Source organism: Prionailurus viverrinus, chromosome D2 (assembly GCF_022837055.1).
Source record: "Prionailurus viverrinus isolate Anna chromosome D2, UM_Priviv_1.0, whole genome shotgun sequence".
In the NCBI taxonomy this organism is placed as follows: domain Eukaryota; kingdom Metazoa; phylum Chordata; class Mammalia; order Carnivora; family Felidae; genus Prionailurus; species Prionailurus viverrinus.
Window position 1 is genome coordinate 63,936,668 of NC_062571.1, and position 14,586 is coordinate 63,951,253.

At 40.2% G+C, this 14,586-nt stretch overlaps 1 protein-coding gene across 1 annotated transcript in view; it reads left to right on the top strand.

Annotated features, from left to right (window-relative positions):
- The window catches only part of SORCS3 (sortilin related VPS10 domain containing receptor 3), a 597,388-nt gene that overhangs the window by 568,385 nt on the left and 14,417 nt on the right, over positions 1–14,586 (top strand). Inside the window, exons 20-22 of the mRNA XM_047826472.1 lie at positions 1,999–2,132; positions 12,305–12,428; positions 14,035–14,147. Coding sequence (XP_047682428.1) covers positions 1,999–2,132; positions 12,305–12,428; positions 14,035–14,147 — 371 coding nt within the window. The remainder of the gene's footprint in view (positions 1–1,998; positions 2,133–12,304; positions 12,429–14,034; positions 14,148–14,586) is intronic.

The window sequence follows — 14,586 nt, forward strand, 5'->3', positions numbered from 1 at the left end:
TATTTGTATTTTCACCAACAATTAAACCATACAAAAATAATTGAGCAGAATTTCTTATTGAAAATAGTTAAACCTTCGGGGGTGCCTGGTTCAGTCAGTTAAGCATCCAGCTTCAGCTCAGGTCATGATCTCGTGGTTTGTGAGTTCGAGCCATGTCGGACTCTGTGCTGACAGCTCAGAGCATGGAGCCTTCTTCGGATTCTCTGTCTCCCTCTTTCTCTGCTCGTGCTCTCTCTCTCTCTCTGTCTCTCAAAAATAAATAAACATTTAAAAAAAATTTTAAGGAAAATAATTAAATCTTTAGCCAAATGTGTATCTGAAGTGACAAGGTTGAAATTATTTGCTAGAAGAGACTATTTGCTGGAAGAAACCTTGAGGGTTGTATGTCTGTGGTCAGGTCAGAGAGCTGTAATCAATGAGTAGTTTCAAGCTGTAGATATGCAGGTCCTCGAACACGTGTTGACTGTTCAGGAAAGTACAGCATGGACAGTGGCAGGCAGGCCTGACTGCTCTCCTCGTTTCAGCATTTGTCTTCACCCAAACACCTTCTCCCTCAGCATCAATCTACCTACAATACCGGCGATGCCCAGTGAGACTCAGAAGAACTTCTGCTGTCTTAGAGGGACTTCTATGCAATGGTACACAGAGACAGCGATAGTGGTGGTAGAAATAATGCCCACCCAGAATTAACGGGATGGTACTTTTAACATCCAGATATCACATTCACATGTTCTGATTCCTATAAGGAAGATGCGGGACGACGTGATGGTAAGGGACTGTGTAAGGTCAAGGCTCTGTAAGAAAGAGGAAAAGATCATACAGCTAAATTTAAACCAGACCAGAAATGAGAAGAAGCCATCTGTTTTCTTCCCTTTAAACCGAGCTGCCTCCAAAATAACCCAAGATGTAAATAGTGAAGGTTGAGTGGCCTGAAAAATGTCCCACCTATGAGAAGAACTCAAGGCCCCCGACTAAAAAGATGTGTGGACTGCAGTCTTGACTTTTAGTTATTGTTGACACTATCATGATGGAAACCAGGAATATTTGTGCTAGCATAGTGTGAACAGATAATGGAATACTTTAATTGGGTTTGGTTAAGTAGCAAGGATATAAAGAAGGGAAAGGAGGAAAAGGGAAGGAAGGAAAAGAAAGAAAAAGGAAAGGAAAAGAGGAAGGAGTAGAAGTGGAGGGGAGAGGAAAACCCCACAGAGTTAAAAAAGATAACATATCCACCCCACAGTGCAACACTGACCTGTTAATGTTTTCCAGCAGCTTTTCCTCTTCTCATTTTATTTTGTAAATGAATTAAATTAAAATCCTCATTTATTGTGAGTAGGATGTGTTCATATATTTTCTCTGACTTGCTGCTAATATCAGTTTTCTGCAGGAAAAAAAGAGAAATTTGCTCACCTTTTTGCAAGCAGCTTTTTTATTATTTGGGAACCTGGAATTTGTTTCTCCTTTGATTTAGGGAGATACACATTTTCCTTTTTGTAAAACAGCCTTGCCAGCTTTTGAATGACGCCCACTGAGTATTGCAGATGACGGGCACAATGGTGGATTGTTGAAGAGGATGGAACCAATTAACAATCAAGGATAATGGAAGAGCCCTCCATATGATGTGCTGACCCCACATGACAATACAGGCTAATTGTCAGAAATGAAAGAGACTGCTGTTTATCTTCCTATTTATTGGCTAAGTGTCTAATAAACTGGCTTTGTCCTTGGATTGGAGGTTCATAAGTATTCATGGTTAGGCACATCAGATGTAAATGTATTTCAGATGTCATTCAAAAAGTCTTAAGTCTGATTTATGTTCCCTTTTATACAAGGTGCTTTATTTCAAGCACACACCCACATCTCAACATTTGTGAGTTTGTGATCCTTGTTTTACTATAGTTTATGGTAATAGGGGTTAAGATTAAGAATCTGGGAGTGCGATGAAGTTCGTTTATTCCCAGGATATAAACACTCATATTGTTTTCCTTGTTCCCACAGGTCCCGTGGAGCATGTTCATCTCCGAGTTCCATTTGTTGCTATAAGAAATAAGGAGGTCAACATCAGTGCGGTTGTGTGGCCCAGTCAACTGGGGACCCTCACCTATTTCTGGTGGTTTGGCAATAGCACAAAGGTTTGGCCCTTTCTGATCCATGTCTGAGTAGATCTGTGCTGAATTCTTCTATCTTCCAGCGTCCATGTTGACGTTGGGGACATCAGAGATGTGGGCAATAGGGAGTACTTCCTGAATCTATGAATCCACATAATTGAATATCACATACGTCTCTATACCAGATTCATTATTATAGTAGGGAAAGTTCAAACAATCCTGAGGAAGAAAGAGTACTCTGAGAAGCTATACAAACCTACTTCCATAATCAGTATTTCTAAAACTTCATTTGCTCTATTTTTTTTTTTAATCCTGGGCTCTCCACACACTAGCTATGTAAAGGAAGCCACTTAGCATCTCTGAGATCTCGTGATTCCATCTGGAAATGTGAATTATATCTCTAAATACAGAGATGTGAAAAGCAAATCAAATAATGCATGTAAAGAACCCTTCTCCAAGACCTACTAGATGTTCTATGAAGCCCAGGGTTTTCTTTAGGTTCTTTTTTAGACTGATGCTGCCAAGCCTCTAAGAAGGGGACTAAGAGGGCTAAACTCTGAACTTGGCACATCCTCCCTACACCCCGCAACTGGTGACGGTGATACTTGTGTCAACAGTGATTACACTTGCATAATAGGAGCTGGGAGCAGTTAGGCTGAGGGTCTCTAAATGTAAGGGCTTCATGTTTTTCTCCATTCCTGATTTTGTCTACATTTTGCTTGGTCATTCTTGATGTGATTGGTATTAACCATCTTAGACCTTTCATTTTTAAAAAGTAAGAAAGAGGGGCGCCTGGGTGGCTCGGTCGGTTAAGCGGCCGACTTCGGCTCAGGTCATGATCTCGCGGTCCGTGAGTTCTAGCCCCGCGTCGGGCTCTGTGCTGACAGCTCAGAGCCTGGAGCCTGTTTCAGATTCTATGTCTCCCTCTCTCTGACCCTCCCCCATTCATGCTGTGTCTCTCTCTGTCTCAAAAATAAATAAACGTTAAAAAAAACTTAAAAAAAAGTAAGAAAGGTATCGTATCACACTTGGAAATGCTGGATATCTCAAGAAAGTGGAAGCAAATATTCAGTTCTATGTAGTCATTCCTTTGAAAAAGAAATGAACAATGATGGCTTTGTTTGTTTCGAGATGACCAAAAAGAACTTCAGTCCCTGCATGGTAAGGGTGGGAGATGATTCACCCTGCTCTTTTTTAGGGAGGCGGCATGACATTGTGATGAAAACATGGACCTTGGAGTCACAGTGACAGTGCCAGCTGTGTGAGCTTGATGAGGTCACTTGACCTAAAATTTAATTCAGTCAGCACAAATTGGAGAGAATAATGCCTATATCATCTTAATTGTTGTGAAAATTAAATAAGGTGCTATGTATCTCCCTAGTACATGCTAGGTACTCACTAAATGGATGCTTTTTATAAAAACTTGGAGTTAGGATGGGTTGATAAAAGACAGACTTATGGACCCAAGGGACCCTTTTCTGTTTGCATTGTTCATGCTGTATACTTTCAAGTCAGTTTCTTAATATAGGTTGTGATGCTTTTGCATTTCTGGAAAGATTATTCACCAGGACAAGAGATACAGAAGTTAGTTATTAAGATCCCCATTTGGTACATTAAAGAAGTGAAGTTCCCTGCGTGAGATGAGCATCCCAAGGTCAAACATCTGGTTAATTGTGGAGCCAGGTCTCCTAGCTCCCATCTACCATGCACCACCCCAGCCCCAGGATGCATTAGCTGCATCGCTCTGTTTGTCTTCTAGAGGTTACAGACCCTAAAATCTTTCTTCAATCACCAGCAGGCATATATAGTGAAAGAAGAAAGAGAGAATCATTTGGGAGGAGAAAATTAGAAACAGAGGATTTTAAGTGCCTTTATCTGCTGAGAACTTTTGGCTGTCAGGCCAGGGAATTCTTTGCTGTTAGTGTTCATTTACCAGGTGATCTTTACTGAGGCTGCTGTGCTCAAGGAGAGAAGTTCTTCGCAGTTGTCAACACAGTGATTTACTCAACAGCCCACAAGGAGCTGGAGACACAGTGTTTCTCTAAAGCACCATTTTTCCCCTTTGAATATGTTTTTTTTCCTTTGAGTATTCTAAGACCTGAATTCTAAGGCTTTTACTAGTTACTTAAGGCTTTACTAGTTACTTAATCTAGTCTAGTTAATCTAGACTAGTAGTTAATCTAATCTACTTAATGCAGTTACTTAATCTAGTTTCTTAAATTTTGGTAAATAAACACAGAAGTGGGGAGTCAGGTTTCTGTTTCTCTAATGATTATCTTTGTTTGCTTAAACAAATCACCTGATCTAAATATCAGTGCTTTTTCTCTCTGTAGAGCAAGGATACTAATATCTAATCCACAGACATCACTGAGTTATTATTTGAAATATACATCTAGCTAATCTATATTATGCCATATTAGGAGAAGGGAAATTTTAAATTACAGAACGGCATTACAGTTTTGTTTTGGTTTGGGTTGATGGTAACCTGAGGTCTTCTTTGGTTAGGAATTTCCACCTATAAGCTTGAGCATGAAGTGCTACACAAATGCCCAGAATAGAGCAGTTTTAAAATAATAAATCTGGGTTGCAGTCCAGAATCAGATTCTTCTTGGCTGTATGTGTATAGTCAATCATGCAATTTCTCTGAACCTCAGTTTTGGTCTTTGTAACATCAGAGTAATAATAGTAGTAACTATTAGTAACTAATAGTGAACAAGTAGTAACCAGTAATAATTAATATTAGTAACTTAGATGTACTTAGAATGTATCTAATAGCCCTTGAAAATATCAGTCAGGGTGGTGCTTGTCATTTGCATCAGTGGCATCTACATTTCAATGGTGTATCTGACTTGGTTTCCTAGATTTCTCTCCCCCATCTAAGAATGGTTATTTGGTCCAGGTGAAAGAGATATATTTTCAGTTTTGTTTTGTTTTGTTTTGTTTTGTTTTGTTTTGTTTTGTTTTTGCTAGCACCATACCAGAAGCATATCAAGGGGGCCTCATCGCCCAATTGATCAGTGAGCATTATATTTGACTGGCAAGTTAATGAGTGTCTTTGAATGTTTTGCTGAGGGCTCTGACTTGGTGCTATTTGTTTGTTTTTTTGTTTGTTTTTAATTTAACTAAGTTTATTTTTTTTTCAATATATGAAATTTATTGTCAAATTGGTTTCCATACAACACCCAGTGCTCATCCCAAAAGGTGCCCTCCTTTGGGGCGCCTGGGTGGCGCAGTCGGTTAAGCGACCGACTTCAGCCAGGTCACGATCTCACGGTCCGTGAGTTTGAGCCCCGCATCGGGCTCTGGGCTGATGGCTCAGAGCCTGGAGCCTGTTTCCAATTCTGTGTCTCCCTCTCTCTCTGCCCCTCCCCCGTTCATGCTCTGTCTCTCTCTGTCCCCAAAATAAATAAACGTTGAAAAAAACCAAACAAACAAACAAAAAAAAAACAAAAGGTGCCCTCCTCAATACCCATCACCCACCCTCCCCTCCCTCCCACCCCCCATCAACCCTCAGTTCTCAGTTTTCAAGAGTCTCTTATGCTTTGGCTCTCTCCCACTCTAACCTCTTTTTTTTTTTCCCCCTCCCCTCCCCCATGGGTTTCTGTTAAGTTTCTCAGGATCCACATAAGAGTGAAAACATATGGTATCTGTCTTTCTCTGTATGGCTTATTTAACTCAGCATCACACTCTCCAGTTCCATCCACGTTGCTACAAAGGGCCATATTTTGTTCTTTCTCATTGCCGTGTAGTACTCCATTGTGTATATAAACCACAATTTCTTTATCCATTCATCAGTTGATGGACATTTAGGCTCTTTCCACAATTTGGCTATTGTTGAGAGTGCTGCTATAAACATTGGGGTACAAGTGCCCCTATGCATCAGTACTCCTGTATCTGACTTGATGCTATTTGGTTCCCATTAACTAGCAAACTGATCTGTAAAAGGAGATAGTGCTAATTTTTTTAATGTTTATTTTTGAGAGAGAGAGACAGAGCACGAGCAGGGGAGGAGCAGAGAAAGAGGGAGACACGGAATCCAAAGCATGCTCCAGGCTCTGAGCTGTCAGCACAGAGCCTGATGCGGGATTCAAACTCATGAACCATGAGATCATGGCCTAAGCTGAAGTCGGACACTTAACTGACTGAGCCACCCAGGTGCCCCAGGAGCTAGTACTAATTTCAGGCATTTATTTCTACTACAGCTTTGTAGGAGGCTGTTGATACACATCATTTTATTTAATCATTAGAACATTACTGATGGAGAAAATTATCCCATTTTTCAGAGAAAACACTTAGGCTAATAACCTTGTAAAGTAATGTTTTATGGGTGTGTGTGTGTGTGTGTGTGTGTGTGTGTGAGAGAGAGAGAGAGAGAGAGAGAGAGAGAGAGAGAGAGAGTTGTGACTGAGTGAATTATGCAAGTTTACCCAGATGGTCGAATTAAATCAAGAATCAGCTCACCCCTGCCTTTATACCTAGCCCTTCACTCGGTGGTGTCAGGAATAGAGGAACACATACAACATTGTCCCTACCTTCAAGGAGATCAAAGTTCAAATGAGAAGGCATGATGAACACAGATGCAATGATTGACGAGCCCATGTGATGTACAAGTAAATAGAAGAGAATAAACATTTCTCAAATCCAGCAATAGTCTCATATACCTGCAAACCTATCACAGGAGGTGTGAAATTGCATCCGTAGCTCCATAGATCTCATTCAAGAGCCCATATTTTGTGCTAGATGTTTTGAGGAATACAAATCTGTGTAAATTCCATTTGTTATCTTTCAGAAGCGATCTTCTGGAGAATATGAAGGCATAGGTACTATAAGGGAAGGTGGTAGGGATGTAATATTATTGGCCCAGTCAAGCAGCCTAGGTGGTGATGGATGTACACCTTGTTGGTCATGGAGTGAGTCATGTATGAAGTTGGTCTTAACCTGGCATTGAATAAACAGAATTGAGGCAGAGAAGGGGAAAGAGATTTGTATGGAAAAGTAAGGAATGGTTGTATTCTGTGTAGACTGATTCAGACAAAACAGAGGGTCCATTTTGGTAGAAATGAGACAAGACACTGAAAGGTAGGGAAGATAGGTGACAGGTGGCTTTCAATGGCACAAATGGATGTTTTTTTGTTTTTTGTTTTTTGTCATAGAAATTCAGATTTACAATAGGATGACAGAAGATAGAATCAGATTCATGAACAGTGATACTTTTGATGAGCTTTTTGATGTGTTTGTGTGTGTGTTGTGTGTTTGAGTGAATTTTTCCCCTATGAATTTTCACATTAATTCCTTAGTCCTAACACCTGTATAGTTGCTATTTTTCTGGTCTTTGTATATATTTTAGGTTTTTTTTTACATAGGTCTAATCATAGTATGTCCTCAATTATGTATTCTACCTTTTCAACTTCATATGATGAACACATTTTACATGTAACTATATAATCTGCTGAAGGTTTTAAGTAAGGCAGGCATAGTCATTGCATAGTCTTTCCAATTTGGTAATGGTAGCTTTTATAAAAGTATATATTTAAATTGTAGAGGTTTTATTATGTTCAATATTAACTTGACTTACAGCATCTGGGAAACTGGTATAGGCTGCATCCAAAGGTTTCCCTGAAGCTCCTTGTTCCATTAGTCAAGTGGAAATGTCATAACTAAATAGTCACTCAGAGTTTTGTCAATATCTTTCTGGGCTCAGTGGATAATATGTGACCTGTCACACATGAGGGATTCTCTGTGGGCAGGGATGTATCCCACAACCCAGGCAGGAATGAGGTATTATTCCAAAGGGTCTCACTGTGGGCTGCCACTGCAGCTTGGACAAGGCACAGAGATAGAGAAGTCAATCGGCTGCCTGTTAGATTTGTAGGGCTCTGAAAGGCCAATTTGCTGGGATTAACAGAGGTCTGGCTTAATAAATGTTTCTGCTTGCCTAATAGATTTAGTAAATGAACCTTAAAATACTTGATTTAATTTAGCATTGCGCACTAGATATCGGTAGCCAACAAAGAATTCAGGAATCCTGTTGAGTGTTCCAGGTTTGCAAGGAAGGTGAAATCAGCCATGATGCCATATCAATTGATGAAAAACAAAAGCAATTTGGAAAACAAAATTAGCTCCTGCCTCTTCCCTAGTATGGAAGCTTGTGGTCTGCCATCTGGGGACCAAGTGTTCCCATTCAGCACTATTTGCTGTGACTCAGAGCCCTGACTGGCTGGTAGGATAGCACACTCTCTCCCACCACAGATGGCATTCCCTTTGTCCTGCAGCCCTGCACCCTTGTTTGGTCCCTGGATCTCCTAGGGAAACAGCCAGATGGAGAGAAGATCAAATATTCAGGGACAAGAGGAATTTCACCACTCTCAAAAGAGGTGCCTTTGCCTGACAGATTGCAGCTACCCAAGTCTAAGGTTACAGGAGTGTGTAGAGAAAGGAAGGGGGCACAAATAGACCACTGACAGCTAAGGAAGATGACAAGGAAGTAGTGAACGTTTCATGAAGAGAACACTGTGAAGGTAGAAAAATGCCTGGTGATGAGAGGTGGGAAGATGATAGCTGAGGGTAGAGAACCAAAATGGAGGACAATAGAATATAGCCACGATCAGAGAGAGTCATTCATGGAATCAGGAAAAGTAAAATCATATTGATTGTTCCTTTCATGTTTTCTCTCCCAACATTTTATTATGGAAAACTTCAAATATACACTAAAGTTGAAATAATTTTACAGTGAACATCCATATACCCACCGGCTGTAGCTACCATTAACATTTACTATGCTTGTTTTACCACCTGTCTCCCTTTCTGTTCTGTCCATCCATCAATCGATCTTAATTTTTGACTTATTTCAAATTTAGACACCAATATACTTTGTCCTCAATGCTTAAGCTTGCAAGTCATTAACTAGAGTGCAGTATTTGCTTCCCCATGACAGTGTAAAATGTATCAATAATGAAATGCACAAATCTGAAGTGTGCACTTTCTAGGTTTTGACAAACACATTCACATGTAACCCAAACTCCTGTCAAAATACATAGTATTACCATCACTCCAAAAGGTTCTCTCATTCCCTTTCTTAGTCAATACTCACCCCCAATCCCCAAAACCAACTGCTGCTTTGTTTTCCATCATAGATTAGATTTGCCTGTTCTAGAACTTCATCCATATGAAATCTTTTATGTAAGGTTTCTTTCTTATAGGTTTGGGATTTATCTAGGCTGTTGTATATATCAGTATTTTTTTCCTTTATGTTCATTGTGTGAATACACTATGGCTTTTTTTTATTATTTTCCTATTGGGGAGTTCCTGGGCTGTTTCCATCTTGGGGCTATTATGAATAAGCTTCCATGAACATTTTTGTTTATTTGTGGACATACGTTTTATTTTCTCTTGACTAAATTCTCAGGACTGAAATTGCTAAGTCATAAAACAGAAAATGGTACAATTACTTTGGAAAAATTGTTGCAGTTTCTTATAAAACTAAACTTTTCCCTAAGTTGTTGTGTCATTTCACAGCCCACCAAAAAATGTATGAGAGTTCCAGTGGCTCTGCATCCTTATTAATGTTTTATATTATCATTTTTAAAGAAAATTTAGCCATTCAGTTGGGTATGTCCAAAAAATATGACTAGGTAATGAAGCAGTTGAAAGTCTCCTAACATAAGATGGAATGGGTTGACCAGTAGGGACTAGAAAGTTTGCCAAAAGCCATTCATCAATCCTCTGTATTCTGATTGTTGAATAAGTTCTCACAGCTCTTCTGACCCAAAGCTTTCATTTAACAGATAAAGTACGAAGGCCCATAATGGGGACAAACTTTGCCCAAGGTAATTTATTACATTAATTTAATAAAGCCAGAGTTTCAAATCTTTGTTCTTCTTACACTAGAGATGGCAGTTCTGTGGTGTACATATTGTTATTCCATGGTCATAGCCAACACTGGTGTACTGAACCCAACTTGACTTCAGCTTCCTTCTCAACACAGGACACTAAACACCAACCATCTGCCCATGAGAGTTGACATACATCACAGAACCTACTTGCAACTGATTCACTGTTTTATTCAGAAGGCTGTGCCTTTGTGTATATTGTTGCTGAGTCTTAATACTTGAACTCTGGGATCTGTCCTTAAAGGAAAGAGTGTATCTATTTCTACACTCACTTCTTTCATGTAGCAAACAAAAAAGAAAGTGTGTCACAAGCTTAAGGCAATATCTCTAATCTTGCCCAACTCCAGCTATCTGCCTGGCCATAAAATAATGGAGTTACAGAATTTTATTTTTATTTTATTTTATACTTTATTATTTTATTTTATTTTATTCTATTCTATTTTATTATTTTATTTTATTTTTTAACGTTTATTTATTTTTGGGACAGAGAGAGACAGAGCATGAACGGGTGAGGGGCAGAGAGAGAGGGAGACACAGAATCGGAAACAGGCTCCAGGCTCTGAGCCATCAGCCCAGAGCCCGACGCGGGGCTCGAACCCACGGACCGCAAGATCGTGACCTGGCTGAAGTCGGACGCTTAACCGACTGCGCCACCCAGGCGCCCCCTTATTATTTTATTTTTTAAGTTTTAATTTAAATTCTAGTTATCTAACATATAGCAACATATTAGTTTCAAGCATACAATTAAATAAATTGTTAATTTAAATTCCAGTTAGGTAACATACAGTGTAATATTACTTTCAAGTGTACAATATAGTGACTCAACACCTCCGTGTGTTACTCGCTGCCATCACAACAAGTGCACTCCTTAATCCCCATCACCTATTTAACCCACCACCACCTCCCTTCTGGTAAACCATCAATTGGTTCTCTGTAGTTAAGAGTCTGTGTCTTGGCATGCCTCTCTCTTTTGTCCCCCCTGTGCTCATTTGTTTTGTTTCTTATATTCCACACATGAATGAAATCATATGTTATTTTTCATTCTCTGACTGACTTATTTTACTTAGCATAATATTTGTGGTGCAATGGTAGTCTGTCTGAGTCCAGAATTTTAAAGCAGAAGAAATCAAATTATGTTTCAGAAGCCCACTTGAAAATTGTGAGCTAGAAAGGAATTCCAGTCTTGCCGCAGAGACACTGCCTGAAAGCTGCATCTTTGAGCCTCTGCAGGGCTCTGACACACACATCTAGGCCATGTCTAGTTTAGAGTGAATGCGTGTGCTATGTAAGTGCTGACCCACACTCACCCCCTTAAAGAGCTGCTCTATGCATTCCCAACTGACTACATTCTTGGTCTCCATCCCATTGTTGTCCTGACATACAGAGAAGAGAGGGAGTCTGCTCATCTGTGTTTGTGACCTCTCTTTAAGAGCTGCCTTACAGCAGCCTTCTCCTGTTATGTCTTATCTCATAAACAACAGGAAATTGGACAGGCACAGGCTTAAGATGACCACCGAATAATGACTCTTCAACCTCGGGATCTTCATACTTCTCTTTGATAAGCACCTAATTATATCAAGATCCTAATTCTCAGGAAAATAATATAATTATTCTGTTTCTCTCCTTGGGAAGCTCCATATGTTATGAAAATAAAGTAGAAGAAAATAACTAAAATGGTCATAGATGTGTATGTTTATATGTTTTCCAACCTACTTAAAATGCTAGGAGTGCCTGGCAATGGAAAACACAGAATAAAACAAAAAGCCAGTGATCTGACCATGCATCCAACTTACATATATATTCTACTATATGAGGGCAGTGTGCCAATGATGGAGATACAGAAGGATGGAGATACAGAAGTGAATAAAGTGTGATCACCTCCCTGAAAGGTCTTATAGTCCAGTGGCATATAGGAGAAAATGCAGTTGACACAGAATATTGGAGAAGAGAAATAAATGATCTGTTTCCAGAGCCAGCTGGAATATGTTACTAATGTTGCTTCTACTTGGCCCCTGGAGAAGGACCAGAGTGATGTGCAAAATCCAGAGTGTCCAATCTTATCTTCATCTTTCAAGATTACATGTTACAGTCCATTTCAAGGATATTAGTACTCTTCCTGGATACCGGCTATAATCACAGTTTTTGGAAGCTATGAAAAGTCATTTTCTTCTTCCCCTTTTCAAGTGAGGATCCCTTGGGGATACACAAATACTATGCAGATTTGTGACAGTCTGAGATTTATAAGAAAGGAAGAAAATCTGATATCCCACAGAGGACTAAGTGGGTATTCCTACTCTTATCTTTCAGCCCCTCATCACCCTGGATAGCAGCATTTCCTTCACTTTCCTGGCAGAGGGAACCAACAGCATCACTGTCCAGGTGGCTGCTGGAAATGCCCTTATTCAGGACACAAAAGATATCGCTGTTCATGGTAAGCCCTAAAAATTGTTCTGTGATGCCCCCTCCTGCTCAACCAGTCCTCTCTGCTCACCCTGATGGCAATCCCTGACTGCTTTGGAAATTCCGCAGGCTGGGAAAAAATTACATAGGTCAGCAAGTTTTCCAAACACACTTTCTACCTTGTTCCTGAATAGACACTGAGGTTAAGAGAAACCGGCACAGAATGGCATAGAAAAGCCCTTATTACTCCCCTAGAAGTAACTGCATCACATCCTGACAGGGTTCTCATTAGACAAAGACATATCATAAGTGGAAGGACACCAAGCTAGAAAGACTATCATAGAACCATCTATATCTGATGTCCTGCTGAAGTATCTACAACATGTATGCATCACCTACCATTTGTGGCCATGGGCACCGGTGATCTCAAAAGAGGAGTCATGCCCCTGACCTTGCAGAACTCATAGATAAATTACTGAGATTAACTACACATAACCAATTGTTGGAAATTCTAACATTCTTGGCTGCAAAGGCTCAAAAACAAGACTAAGAATATGAGGGCAGAGCTAGAAAGAAGAGTGGTAAATAGGGCTACCATGCTGTTCTCAATCCTGGAGAACCATTCCTAGCTATTGAATTTATTTTAATCACATTTTCTTCTAGCACCATCCCACACAACCTCCCCCAGGCACCTAAAGACTACTACTATACCTGGGGTTTTCTAAAAGGTTGTACTAAGGTATGTGATCCTCTGACTCAGACCATATTTCTTCAGCCTTACTTCAGGTGGGTGCCTTTTCCTACATCTCTGAAAATTTGATACTCTGGCTCTCTCATCAGGCAGCTGGAAGCCTTTTTTAAGCAAACATTGTTATTGAAGTGTACATTTTTTTAATTTTTTATTTCAGAGAGAGAGAGAGAGAGAGAGAGAGCAAGTGTGAGCCAGGGAGAAGGGCAGAAGAAGGGAGAGAGAATTCCAAGCAGGCTTCACACCCAGTACAGAGCCCAACACAGGGCTCAATCCCATGATCCTGGGATCATGACCTGAGCTGAAATCAAGAGTCAGATGCTCAACTAACAGAGCCACCCAGGCGCCTCTATTTGAAGTGTAGATTTAATGCAGAAGAGTACACAGATCATAAGTGTTTAGTTTCATGACTTGCCACAACATAAACAGACCTCTGTATCCATCAGCCCCATCAAGAAACTGAACATGGCCCACACCCTACACACAGGGTTTCAATCTAATCCCCTGATAGTTTCTAGGAGGAAGGTCACAGGAAATGAGGGAGGGCAAGTGACAAGTTTCCATTCAAACAAGCACAGGTTGTAAATACTTTATCGTTGGCTCTACATGATACCGCCGACGGTAACAAATGTCTCCTTCTTCTGGAGTTTCATATTTATCTTTCATTTCAGTTAAGATGCTAGGAACTCTTACCTGGTAGGAGCACAAATCCACTTCCAGTCACCAAGCTCCACCTTCTTTTCAGAAGCCAAGAAACACACTGATAAGAAGGAATTTTAGTTGAGGACACGTAGAAGACTGGACCCTTTCCCTAAAGCACAGTGATCATGCCATCTGCTAATCCACCACCCCTCTCTCAGCCCCACTCACACACCCTCTCTCCTTGCAGAATACTTCCAGTCCCAACTGTTGTCCTTCTCTCCAAACCTGGATTACCACAACCCTGACATTCCTGAGTGGAGGCAAGATATTGGCAATGTCATCAAGAGAGCTCTGGTTAAAGTAAGTTCGTTTTATCTTTGCTTACGTGTTAGTGTATAAAGAAAAAAAAAACAGAGTGTCTGGTCTAGAATAAATTTTCATGGGTTAAAACCACCATTCTACAGTTATATGAGAATTCTCTGTAAAAAGAGAGACAAGAATCAGGAGGGTAAAGCAAGGATGGAGGGAAGTGGGGACAGTGGAGGAGAGACACACACAGAGAGAGAGATGGGAACCAGTGTTTGAGGATGGGAATTGGCCCTGTCTGTATACCAAATTTTTCTAAGACAAGAGCTTGACCCCTTTAATAAACTAATGGATGGGGGCACTCATTGAATCTATACAGATATTATCATTCACTAGGCTTGTTCTTTGCCCACCAAAGGGGTTTCTTAACCACATATGTGGACTCACAAGACTACCATTGGCTATACGTGACGATCAGAAGGCTACAAGCCAG